Source organism: Somniosus microcephalus, chromosome 17, assembly GCF_052327205.1.
Source record: "Somniosus microcephalus isolate GS21.2 chromosome 17, FLI_Smic_1.0, whole genome shotgun sequence".
Classification (NCBI taxonomy): Eukaryota; Metazoa; Chordata; class Chondrichthyes; order Squaliformes; family Somniosidae; genus Somniosus; species Somniosus microcephalus.
The window spans coordinates 56,225,916-56,239,651 of record NC_141003.1 but is presented as its reverse complement, the minus strand read 5'-3'; the positions used below and the strand labels follow the sequence as shown (position 1 = coordinate 56,239,651).

At 42.8% G+C, this 13,736-nt stretch overlaps 1 protein-coding gene across 21 annotated transcripts in view; it reads right to left on the bottom strand.

The window, feature by feature from the left end:
• magi2a (membrane associated guanylate kinase, WW and PDZ domain containing 2a) overlaps nt 1-2,205 on the bottom strand; it is an 888,182-nt gene extending 885,977 nt beyond the window's left edge. For all 21 annotated transcript variants that reach the window (XR_015081568.1, XM_086010373.1, XM_086010375.1 and 18 more), the window contains exon 1: nt 1,886-2,205. Coding sequence is in view for 20 of the 21 variants with exons in the window: in XM_086010373.1 (XP_085866499.1) it covers nt 1,886-2,183 (298 nt within the window). In the remaining variant the exon portion in view is untranslated. The remainder of the gene's footprint in view (nt 1-1,885) is intronic.
• Between the last annotated feature and the right edge of the window lie 11,531 nt (nt 2,206-13,736).

Here is a 13,736-nt window from a genome sequence, read left to right as displayed (position 1 = left end):
AGCGCAGTACCTGTCACCAGCTTGGCCAGCTGGTGAAACCACAGTTTCTGTTACTTCCTTGAGTCTTCTGGACGCTGGAGGAATCGATGTCCTTGAGGTGCTGCCGAATTGCAGGTAAGTCCGTTTCCACTTCGTCGCCACTGTAGTGTCCATGTGTAGATAAAGACACTGAAGACAGGAGTTGGTTCATAGGTATTTACTAAGCAAGTCTGGGGGGGGGGTTTCTAAAGGATATACACAATACACAGACTTATATAGCCCAAGTGGCAATTACCGGCATTACGCACACCTGGGGCTCTTAAAGGCACATACACCATAATTGCTCTTAAAGGCACATACACCACAATAGCTTATCAAACAGCTATTAAAAAACCATATAAACCACATCCACTGCATTTCCTTTATCTATCCTCAATAATTTCTTCAAAGAATTCTACAATGTTGGTCAAATATGACCTGCCACTCAGCAATCTGTGCTGACTGGTCCTGATTAACACCTGTTTTTCCAAGAACATAGACTCTAGTCATTCTCTAGCTTATCCTTGTCTCCTTTTGAAGAAGGCATCACAACTGGCACCATAAAGTGCTCTAGCACAATTTTCCTTTCCACAAAGTTTTGGAAACTTATAGTCAGATACTCCACGATTTCTGCCCTAGCTTTTCTCAGTGTAAACGATCAAGTTCCTGTGATTTGTCTACATTAAGTTTAAGTAACTTCTTTAGTACCATTTCTCTTAAATATGTTGCCTGAATATATAAATATACAGTACTGAACAGATCATTGTTCTGAAAAACAATTCCTAGAACCAATGTTTACAAATTCCATCACTGAAAGCTAACAAGTACAGCTTATTTTGCTATTTATTATATGAATAATTGAGTCAAGCTGTAAGTCTAGATTAAGGAAGTCTATAAGTAGAAAATGTCTTGTTTAGAATTATTAATCTTAGCGATATTACCTACTTTTCTATAATGTTACCACCTACACAATTTCATACATGATTATTTAGTAGTTTTTTCAATGTACAGCATAACTGTGAAGTTAACTTTATGAATACAACTATTGACGTTACTCCAAAGTTGTTTATTCTTAGAATTCCTGATCAAGCAATTAATGAAATATGTCATTACTATTTCTTACTACTTCAGGTGCCAAAGGATAACAATTGTTCCACAGAAATTAATGTTATTTTCAGTCTACAATAAAGCAGAAAGTAAAAACAATGTTATTGCGCCACATGAAAATAAACACTGCACATACTGTTCCAAGGATATTATGAGAACTGCGAGCCAATGGGACAATAAATATTCATCACATAACATTAGCAATGTTCTGTGTAGAAAGTAATTCAATCAAGGTTTTTGTTTTAAAATCTCTCAAGTATTTCAGTCCATTACCTGGTTTATTTTACTTCAAAGAAATGTTCTCATCACTCGTTCCTACAGCACTAGCATTGAAAAAAACAATAATTTAAGACTATCCATACACTATGCTATCATTTTTGTACTAGAAGGAATAACCAGTTGTGGTCATTTTATAATAGTTATAAGAAGAATGCTCATTTTGCAAGAAGGATAAAAACTTTGCCTCTTAATTTTTAAATACTCAACCGTATTTCTTGAATAATAAATCATACTAAAACAGACATTCCAAAAGAAAACATTTAACAGTACCTGCTTGGACCACAGACTCTAAACTTTGTATCAGCACTCTTTTGACTACTACAATTATTGTCGCGTTGTCTTAGATTCGCAGGAACGCAATTTTCAACACGTCAGATATTACTAACAAAAACTGACAATAATTACATATTAGAACAGTGGCAAACATATACAGAGCCCTAATAAGAAACTGGCAGTTAACATTACTGGAAGATTACTTTACCTTGTTTGACACACTTCAAACGAATTGGGTCCTTACAATGCTTGATCACAGCCAATACATCTCTGATAGTGAGTCCAGACACTGCTGTATCATTGACTTCCAACAACAACTCATCAGAATGCAGTTTTCCACCCTGGTAGATAATGTTGTTCTGTTTCATTTCTCCCAGATATGAGAACAGACCATTCTCTGCGCCACCTTTGATCTCCACATTTAGTTCCCCGTCTTTATTTCGACATATCACAGTTTCGTGGACTTTATTTGTCCAGTGACTTTTCTTTTTTAATACCTTGGACATCGTTGCTGCAGCAGCCTGCAGAGTCAATGCTTTAGAGAGGAAGGCGTGTGACCACAGTGGACAAAACTAGACCCGAAGCCCGACAGAGTTGTCAGAAGAATAGCCCGGAGCCTCGGAGGTGACAGCGGAAAATGTAACTTTCCTTGACGTATCCATGGAGCCCGGTTTAATGATGGTGATGATGGAAGAATCGAAGAGTGAAAGGTGAGGGAAAGAGAGAGGCCTGTATCGGATTTCCCCGTTTTTTAAAAAACACTCATAGCGACAAATTTCTTTCCCTGCGCCGCTGCCCTCGGCAAACACGCAATTCAGTCTCTTCACGGGGTAAACAGCCGACACCGGGTGGTACAGACGGTGGGGTTCCTCCCCCATCTCTTACTTGTCACAACATTTAGAGCAAGAGAGGAGTGGAGGGGGAGGAGGTGGGTAAAAAAAAAAACAAGTATCGGAAAAAGGCCGAGCCGGGGAAGCTGTGTGTGTGTTGTGTGTTGCGCGTATTATCCCTGGGGTTCTCGGTCTCACACACGCATTCACTGCTATCCACACAGGACAACTGAATCTGCTTCCAAGTTGCTCGAACTTCATTCGCGCTCGCGCTGCAGCCTCAGTCCAATCGCCAACAACAACAAGCCCCGGAGGCGCGCGCACGACGCACGCGCACCTCCACCCACGGCCGTTGAGGAGAAGATGGGCGAAGGAGCCGGCGGGCACGGACAGCATCGCGCGATCTCAGTGCTGGCCGGCAGCTCCAGCGAGAAGCGGGCCTTCTCCGACCCGGTCGCTGCTCTTCACACCCCCTTAGGTTTTTTTTCTTCCTTTTCCCCCCCTTCTGTTTTAACCCATAAATAAATCAAGTAGGCCCTCTTTAAAGAAATTAATACATGAAGTGTGTCAATGGCGTCTCATCCGTTATTTAAAACAATCATCATTTTTCTCTCGATTTTTGCAACTGCGGATCCTCTTGTGTTATTGCCGTCGGTGACGCACCAGTGGCCCAGATTTTCCTGCCGTTTGCAGTGCCGCAGCTGCGTGATAGGGACCCCTGGAAAGAGGAAATTACTGCGTTAGTGACTGATGCTGCACCATATTTTCCTGGGACTTTTGCGCTACTCTGCCAATACCCTTGCCAAAGACAGTTAGGGTACCAGGGATGAGGGACTTAATTTATGTGGAGAAGATGGGATTGTTCTCCTTAGAGCAGAGAAGGTTAAGAGGATATTTAATAGAGGTGTTTAAAATTATGAGGGGTTTTGATAGGAGTGGATAGGAATTTCTGTTCCCACTGCCAGGAGTCAGAGGACACAGATTTAAGCTAATTGGCAAAAACTCCAGGGGAAAATTGAATTTTTTTTATGCAGTGCAGTTGTTGTGATCTGGAATGCACTACCTGAAAAGGTGGTGGAAGCAGATTCAATAGTAACTTCCAAAAGAGAATTGGATATATATTTGAAAGAGAGAAGTTTGTAGGGCTATGGGGAAAGAGCAGAGGAGTGGGGCTAATTGTGTAGCTCTTTCAAAGAGCCTGTACAGACAGGGTGGACCTAATGTCCTTCTGTGTTGCATGATTCTATAAAGTAAAGCTATATAAATCTGCTAGAGGTTTAGCGCACTTTTACTAAACATATATTGCAATAATTTTAATTTAGTATATTTGAAATGTGGCACAATTTTTTTCTGCATATGCTGGTACTGTGCTGAAATGAATGTGTAATTCTATCACTTTTCAGGTGCACAATCTTATTTAAACATACAACTGATGTTGATACTAACATCCCGCTCCCATGCCTATCCATATTTGGTGTGGGGAACTATTTATTCAGTGGTACCGTGCACTGCCCATGAATGTGGCCAAGATAAGCGTCCAATGTTCCCGATTTTGACTGGTCCTGGCTCATCTTATGCCAAGTCTTACCAGATCCTGGATCTTATCATTTCCCACCCCATCTCCTGTCCATTGCTGGACTCCTGCCCTGAAAGGGGGAGGCAGAAATTGTAAAAAGCATCAAATGGACCAGATTACATAGTGGATCTTAGCTGTGGTCACCTTGTTTACTTGCTAGTGAATTTGAAAAGAGGAAATTTGACCGCAAGATATGTAATGGGAGCCCTTTCTCCCCCACCCATACTGCTCAACATCTAATTATACAATAACATAACCCAGGAGTATAACAATAGGATCCTCGTGGATTTTCAGAAGGCCTTCGATAAGGTCCCACATAAGAGGTTGGTAAACAAAATTAGGGCACATGGAATTGGGGGTAATATACCAGCATCGATTGAGAATTGGTTAACAGACAGAAAACAAAGAGTAGGGATAAACGGGTCTTTTTCAGGATGGCAGGCTGTGACTAGTGGGGTACTGCAAGGATCCGTGCTTGGGCCCCAGCTAGTCACAATCTATATCAATGATTTGGATGAGGGGACTAAATGTAACATTTCCAAATTTGCTGATGACACAAAGCTAGGTGGCAGTGTCAGTTGTGAAGAGGCTTCAAGGGGATCTCGACAGGCTCAGTGAGTGGGCGAGAACATGGCAGATGGATTATAATGTGGATAAATGTGAAGTTATCCACTTTGGTAGAAAAAACAGAAAGGCAGAGTATTTCCTAAATGGTGAAAGATTGGGGAATGCAGCTGCTCAAAGGGACCTGGATGTCCTTGTACATGAATCACCGAAAGTGAATGTGCAGGTGCAGCAAGCCATTAGGAAGGCAAATGGTATGCTGGCCTTCATTACAAGAGAATTTGAGTACAGGAGTAAAGAAGTCTTACTCCAATTATATAGGGTCTTGGTGAGACCACACCTGGAGTACTGTGTACAATTTTGGTCTCCTTACCTAAGGAAGGATATACTTGCCATAGAGGGAGTGCAATGAAGGTTCACGAGATTAATTCCTGGGATGGCGGGACTGTCGTATGAGAAGAGATTGAGTAAACTAGGCCTGTATTCTCGTGAATTCAGAAGAATGAGAGGGGATCTCATTGAAGCATACAAAATTATTACAGGGCTTGATAGGGTGGATGCTGGGAGAATGTTCCCCTTGGCTGGGGAGTCTAGAACCAGGGGCCACATCCTCAGGATAAAGGGTACAGCATTCTATTCAGGACTGAGATGAGAAGAAATTTCTTCACACAGAGGGTGGTGAATCTTTGGAATTCTCTACCCCAGAGGGATGTGGAGGCTCAGTCATTGGGTATATTCAAAACAGAAGTCGATAGATTTCTGACTAGTAAGGGCATCAAGGGATATGGCGATAGAGCCGATGAATGAAATTGAGGCAGAAGATCAGCCATGATCTCATTGAATGGTGGAGCAGGCTCAAAGGGCCGAATGGCCTACTCCTGCTCCTATTTCTTATGTTCTTATCTGCACTGGATATAATGGGGAGAGATTCAAATCATGGCTGCCCTTTTGGTTCTGGTAAAATGTGCATTAGGCCTCTCAGTTTTGCATGGTGTCCAGGAGATACGCCCAATGAGATATTGAGTCAGGCGCATTTTCGTTGTTGAGGATCAGGGTGCCTAATAAATACATGTAAATGAGGGTCTTGGTCCTGCTTAAGGACCCATCTACCAAATTCAACTTCCTGAATGCTGTACTCACCCATTCTAAAACCTGACCAGAAATCCTAGGCGTGAACAGTTGGGAGGGAGGTTGCATCATCGGTATTTAAAGAGATCTTCAGCAGTACTTAGGCCACCTGTGTGTACAGAAATTGAACAGATGTATCCCAGGCTGCTGTGTGAGGCAAGGGAGGAGATTGCAGGGGCTCTGACACAAATTTTCAGAACCTCTCTGGCCACAGGGGAGGTGCCAGAGGACTGGAGGACAGCTAACGTAGTACCATTATTCAAGAAGGCTAGTAGGGATAAACCAGGGAATTACAGGCCAGTGAGCCTAACATCAGTGGTCGGGAAATCATTGGAAAAAATTCTGAGGGACAGAATTAGTCTCCACTTGGAGAGGCAAGGATTAATCAAGGATAATCAGCATGGCTTTGTCAGGGGGAGATCATGTCTAACCAATTTGATTGAATTTTTCGAGGGGGTGACTAGGTGTGTGGATGCGGGTAGTGCAGTTGATGTAGTCTACATGGACTTCAGTAACACCTTTGACAAAGTCCCACATGGGAGACTGGTCAAGAAGGTAAGAGCCCATGGGATCCAGGGCAATTTGGCACATTGGATCCAAAATTGGCTTAGTGGCAGGAGGCAGAGGGTGATAGTCGAAGGTTGTTTTTGTGACTGGAAGCCTGTGTCCAGTGGTGTACCGCAGGGATCGGTGCTGGGTCCTTTGCTGTTTGTAGTGTACATTAATGATTTAGATATGACTGTAGGAGGTATGATCAGTAAGTTTGCAGATGACAAAAAAATTGGTGGAGTGGTAAATAGCGAGGAGGGAAGCCTCAGGCTACAGGACGATATAGATGGGTTGGTCAGATGTGCAGAACAGTGGCAAATGGAATTTAACCCTGAAAAGTGTGAGGTGATGTATTTTGGGAAGACTAACAAGGCAAGGGAATACACAATGAATGGTAGGACCCTAGGAAGGACAGAGGATTAGAGGGACCTTGGTGTGCATGTACATATATCCCTGAAGGCAGCAGGACAGGTAGATAAGGTGGTTAAGAAGGCATATGGGATACTTGTCTTCATTAGCCGAGGCATAGAATATAAGAGCAGGGATGTTATGATGGAGCTGTACAAAATACTAGTTAAGCCACAGCTGGAATACTGTGTGCAGTTCTGGTCGCCACAATATAGGAAGGATGTGATTGCATTGGAGAGGGTGCAGAGGAGATTCACCAGGATGTTACCTGGGCTGGAGCGTTTCAGCTATGAAGAGAGACTGGACAGGCTGGGGTTGTTTTCCTTAGAGCAGAGAAGGCTGAGGGGGGACCTGATTGAGGTGTACAAAATTATGAGGGGCATAGATAGGGTAGATAGAAAGAAACTTTTCCCCTTAGTAGAGGGGTCAATAACCAAGGGGCATAGTTTCAAGGTAAGGGGCAGGAGGTTTAGAGGGAATTTGAGGAAAAACGTTTTCACCCAGAGGGTGGTTGGAATCTGGAACTCACTGCCTGAAAGGGTGGTAGAGGCAGGAACCCTCACAACATTCAAGAAAGCATTTGGATGAGCACTTGAAACGCCATAGCATACAAGGCTATGGACCAAGTGCTGGAAAATGTGATTAGAATAGATGGGGCTTGATGGCTGGCGCGGACACAATGGGCCAAAGGGCCTCTTTCTGTGCTGTATAACTCTATGACTATGATCTTACCTCCAGTTAAGTGAGGAGCAGTGCGTCCGGCAGCTCCACTTCACCAGAGAAGCTGTTACAGAACTAACTGAAGCCCCGCACCAGGTCACACACTTAATTGCCTGTGGCTCTGAAGGATGATCTGCTTCGATACAGTGAAAAACGTCAAATAAAATACTTGGTTCCGTTAGGAAAGGGATATCAGGAATTTAATTTATGAGGAAAGGTTCTAAGAATGTTGGGTTTGTTTTAGTTGGAGAAGAGAATACTTTTGGCTGACCTAACTGAAGTTTTCAAGATTCTGAAGGGCATTGACAAATCGTTTAATATACGAGAGTACACTGTTTAAAAGTGAAGAGTATTAAGCACACAGGGTAATTGTCTTGCACGGTAGATATCAGGGAAATTTATTGAAGCAAACTATAAATGGGTGCAAGAGACAATATATATGTTTCTGAAGAAATAAGGATTGAGGAATATGGAGTAAAGACAGGTAGGTGGAGTTAAGATTGGTCAAAAATGAATGGTGATGTTAGGCCAAATGGCTTTTTCTTAAAAGTATTCACGTCTTTCAGAAATTAAAACATTTTGATAAAAACAAATTAGAAATGGAGTATCACTAGATTAGATTTGGAAATTGATTCACTAAATATTTTAATTAAAAGTATTTTTAAGAAAACATCCTTTTGAAAAATTATGGTACATTAACATTTCATTTTGTTTTTAAAAAATGAATGATGCATACAGCTGCTATATGAAACATTAATGAGTATCTGGTTGCACAATAGTACAGGAGAGTTCTCAGACTTGGATATGCTAATTTGTGGAGGTACCAAGCAGGGACCATGTAGAAGACAGGGAAGATCAGCCAGAAGACCATCGTGTGCCTCCTAGAGGTTGTAGACAGAGAGTTGCCAGCCTTCTGAGCCGCAGGAGGTGCTTTTTACAGAGAGTCCATAATAGGAGAGGAAAAAATGACCCTCAAATGCTGTTACAATAAATGACATGTATATTTAATGGGGAAAGAATATTAGGATGCATTTCCATATATCACACTAGGAGATCTGTCCAAATAAAAACAAAGACAAAGAAATATACAGCGCCTTTCACGACCTCAAGACGTCCCAAAGCGCTTTACAGTCAATGAAGTACTTTTGAAGTGTAGTCACTGTTGTACTGCAAGAACAAATATAAACAACTCAGAGAAAGGGAGAGGAAAAAGATTTAAGATACATAAGACACTTTATGCATCTGCTACACAGTTCCCTCTTCCATTTCAGTCCACATGAGGTGAATTTATGCCCAGGCATCTCTTCAACATTGAAAGATTCTTTACTCAATTGTTTAGAACCTTCTCTCAGTGTAAAATCCAGTCCAATAAAGTGTCTTTGGTTATTGACATTTCTTACTGATAGCTATATCCTATGTTAACTGTGATCTTTATGGAATAATTTAAATTATTGCCACTGCATCAAAAGATCACTGAAGCTCTATTTAAGAGGGCTGCATAATTCATATCCTTTCCAATGGAACCAGAAAACAAAAATAAATGGAGCTTACCAGTTCTACAAACTGGAAGGGTTCCCAGAGGAACAATTGACGGAACGCATGTGGCACTCAAAGCTCCCATTTTATGAACAGTAAAGGCTTTCATTCTATTGATGTTCAGCTATTGTTCAGCTAGTGTGTAATGCCACCCACCTTATTCTGAAAATGAATAAACCACACCCAGGAAACTGTCATGACACTTTCATCATACAACAATCTGCTGTACCAGTTCTCATGACTCGGAACCGTGTATCAGGAAGGTTACTTGGTGATCAGGGCTATCTCCTGCAGTTATGGCTAATGACATCAGTAAGACTTCCATTAAGAGGGAGACAATAGATACAATGAGGCCCAAGCAACTATCAGTGTCATTGAGCGATTAGGCATTCTCAAATCTTATTTTAGATGCCTGAATAAGTATGGTGGAGCCCTGCAATATAGCTCACTAAGGATCTCCAGAATCAACGTAGCTTGCTGTGTACTACATAATATCACAATGAAAGGTGTGCTCCTTCCAGAAGCTGAAGAGGTTGATCATGAAGACGGGGAGAAGTGCCTCCTTCCCCACTACATGAGGAGCGTGCACAGGGAAGGGAATAGATGGATCAGGACACCCAGCAGCCAGAGAAGAATGCACAACTTATAGGCCAGTGCTTTCAGTGAATAAAGGATAACATAACAAATAAAGGCACTTCACATATGCCTTTTCTCCCTTCACACCTTCACAAAGTCCCTCACCTACTAATTTCCCTGCCATCACCCTACTCTCAAAAGTTGCAAACATACGCAGAAATAAACTCTGAACTCTACATATTTAAATCATGTTTAGTTTCCATAACAAAGTTCAGCCAAAGGTGCCAGAAAATCCATTCATCCTAAACACAACTATTTCTTAGCACCACGTCTCCCCTTTGTGCCAGCTGACTTGTTCAAGCTCCTCGTCTACTACTTCTACAAGGTGCTTCCTGAGTGAGATAAGGTTGAGCGGTGGGTGAATGTGATGGTTCCCCTGGAGCCCTAGAAGCCAGAGGTCTCAGAGTAGCAGCCATCCCAGAGGAGCCAGCTTCTGGTAGCCTTTCTCTTGCATTGGCCCAGGTTTGAAGCTCTCTTACATGCAGACATTGGAAGGAACATTATGGTAGCAGGCTCAGTGCCACTCTTCAGAGAAACTACGCTCGGTCCTTGCAGCCCACAGGTTCAGCGGTGCTACTGGCCAGTGTTATTACAGACCAAATAATCCCAACCAGGTCTTGGAAGCGGCACAAGTAATTTGTACTTGTCATTTTTGAATGTGATCTCTATTTCTGTTTCTTTCTCACTCACAAAGACAGCCTGTCTGCTTTAGAAATACTCAGTGAAATTTACCTGAATTTTTTCATCTAGTTTTTTTTCCAAATAATTTTGAAAACAACCAAACAGATACTGTTCAAAGCTGAAGTGAAGCATTTTACCGGTTGGCCTGACAAAATACTATTAATGTATGCTGGGAAATTGTGCACTCTGCATATGCTCAGACGGTACAATCTGCTTTCAATGAACAGAGTTCTAAGAAAAAATATCAAGTCCAAATTCAGAGCGTATGAGAATGGCTGAAGCCTTCGAGTAAAAAACATTAATGAAGGTACTCCAATAAATTTTTATAGTTAGGTTTAGTCATGTTATTGTGAAATATTTAATTTTTAATGTTCTCTTTATGTTACAAACCTTATTTGGCACATTAGAAATTTCCAATCAGTTCTCTGCTAAAATGGCAATCAAGGTTCTATGTACATTATAGGAGCCTGATTTGCATATTCAAAGGGGTCTTCCACCTGAAACATACAGACGCTTCAGCCACCCAGCGGTAATCCCCCATCCAAGTAGCAGCGCCATACTTGCAGGACAGCAAGTACTGCACTGCCATTTTAAATGTGTTATCGCCCCGTTTGTACAAATCACGACAAGTTAAAATTGGCCCCACTGTCTGTCCCTGAGCTTGATGCACATTCTGAAGTTTATAAAACGCACAACAAAATGTTACAACAAATGTGTAATCAGTAGTCTCTCCGTTTATTGTAAATAAGGTAGGAGCCTCAAAACCACAGCCGCATCTTCGCCGCCGGGATGCGCGGCAAGCAGGTGCGCTCCGCCAGTTGACCACCCAATGTCAAAAATCGACCCCAGTGTCTTCCCTCATTGTAATTGAGATAATTTTCCCAAAGCAAATAGTTGAATATTGAAGCTCGATTACCACTTGTGTTGACAGTTAGAACAACCTAATTATCACCTGTAATAAAAACAGAAAATACTGGAAATACTCAGCAGGCCAGCCAGCATCTGTGGAGCGAGAAACAGAGTTAACGGGCTCGATTTTCATAGAGGAGGCGGGTTGAGGGCGGGCCCGCTGCTCGGCAGCTTTCGGACCCGCTCCCGGATGCCGCCGGCTCGCAGTTCTGATTTTTGCTTGATTGGCCTCGTTACGGCCGACGTGCGGGTACCTCCAGGCAATTGCTTGGAGCATGTCAGTTTCTTGTGTCTGATTACATGTTTTTGGAGTAAAAATTTAAAGGGGCCATGTCCCCGTTGCAAAAAATTTAACTGGAATGCCTTGGTGCTGTATTATCTAGAAAGGGGAGTTGACAGCAGCTGGTGTGAATTGAATGAAATTGCTGGTCATACAGCATTATTCCAGAAAGACATTTATGATTTTTTCTGGGAAATGGAAGTTCAAGAGTGAGGACTCAGGGCGAATGCCATGTAGAAAGTTGGTGGTGATACTGAACGCTTTAGTAGACAGATGATGTCTGGGGTTTTGGGGATGTCGGACTTATATTCATCTCCATGTGCCAGCCACCTGTGGTTGAAACATAAGCTTACGTGAATCTGACATGGATGAGTGCATCACTTGCCTGATGGCCAGCAATGTGTTCACCTGCTGCTGGATTGGCCACATCTGGCCCCGCAAAGCGTCGCTCCTCGTCCTCTTCCTTATCCTCTTCTTCCTCCGAGGAGGCTGTGAGCTGAGCCACTTGTTCATGCGGTAACACTAAGCCACGCTGCTGTGTGATGTTGTGCAGGGCACAGCAGACCACAATGATTCTGGACACCCTGGCTGGTGCACATTGCAAGGCTCCTCCAGACGTGGCTAGGCATCGGAAGCGCATTTTGAGCAAGCCGATGGTTTGCTTGATGATGCTTCTGGTGGATATGTGGCTCAAATTGTACCGCTTGTTAGAATAAAATTTTGCTGGACAAGATTGCTGGACAAGATTTTGCTGGAAAAGACACAAACAACAAATTCGCTGACTGGGACTAATTGAATCACTGCACAGTGAGACATGCCACGCTTACGCATGGCTGGAACAAAGTTCATCTCGTGTCCTGACTGGGACTAATTGAATCACTGAGGACTAACAAGGTTCACTGGTATCCTATCATCAAACTAATCACTTGTATCCTATTATCGAACTAATCACATTCCGCCGGGGAACAAGACGGAACGAAGACCTGAAGAGGCAGAATTGGCAACACAAGTGTGTAAACTCCTGACTGGAGGAAAATAACGATATGCGCTAATAAACGAATTGATTGGATGATCTAAAACCAACTTCTTGGAATTGTATATAAGCTCGGCACGTACTACAATCGGGGAGAAGGTGCTCTCGCAGACCGCGTGGTTGCAGACGCTTCTCCCAGAGCTCTGTCATTTAATAAAGTTGTCTCTCTTACTCAAAGTCTAGTTTCCGAGGAATCATTTTTCCTACAACACGCTCCTCAGCATCATTTGATGGCCTCCTCATCGGTGTCATAGGCCACTTTTTCAGGTGATAGCCCTTGTCGCCAAGAAGCCATCCGGAAAGTTGGTTTGGTGGATGGAAAAGCTGAGGCACAGTAGTAGACTGGCGCAGGATGAAGGAATCATGGCAACTGCCAGGGTCTTTGCGCAAACATGCAGGATGATCTTCCTGTGGTTACACACCAGCTGGACATTCAGGGAGTGGAATCCCTTGCGGTTGACAAATACAGCTGGGTTGTGATGGGGGGCCCTAATGGTTACATGTGTGCAGTCAATGACGCCCTGCACCATTGGCAAGCCTGCCATATTGGCAAAGCCAACAGCATGCGCCATCACACTTGGGCCATCTGTGGAGGAGTGGATATAATTGTGGGTCTTTGCAAAGAGGGTATCAGTGATCTGCGTGATGCAGGTGTGTGCGGCCGACTGGGAGATGCCGCTTATGTCTGCAGCTGATCCTTGTGTAAGATTAGGATCACAGGTCACACACAGATTACCCAAAGGGTCTTAGGAGTTGTAAGACTTTTTATTAAAGAGCTACAGTTTTAAAGCATAATCAGTCTTACAATCACTTCAAGCGACATTACAGTTTAACATCTAATCAACAAGTCATGGACTTAAAAGATTCTCCAGATCTCTTTTACTTGTATCCATCTTGTAGATAATTCTTGCTAAACATGAGTTCTCAGCCCTCAATTGTCCCAATCCAGATTCCATGCAACTCTCTGCTACAACTTCAATTTCAATCCCTCTTAACAGGTACCAACCAGTGCGTTTAACTCTATTCTGATAGTTTCTCGATGGAGTACGTGTCAATGCTTTAAAAGTTGTCTCACTCTCCTGAGCCATATTAACCATTTCATATTTTGCTGTTGTCAAGGAACTGAGCATGTCTGAGACCCGTTCTTCAGTGCAAATTCAACATACATTCCCGGATGGTAATTGCCTCATACGTAACTAATCACATTCG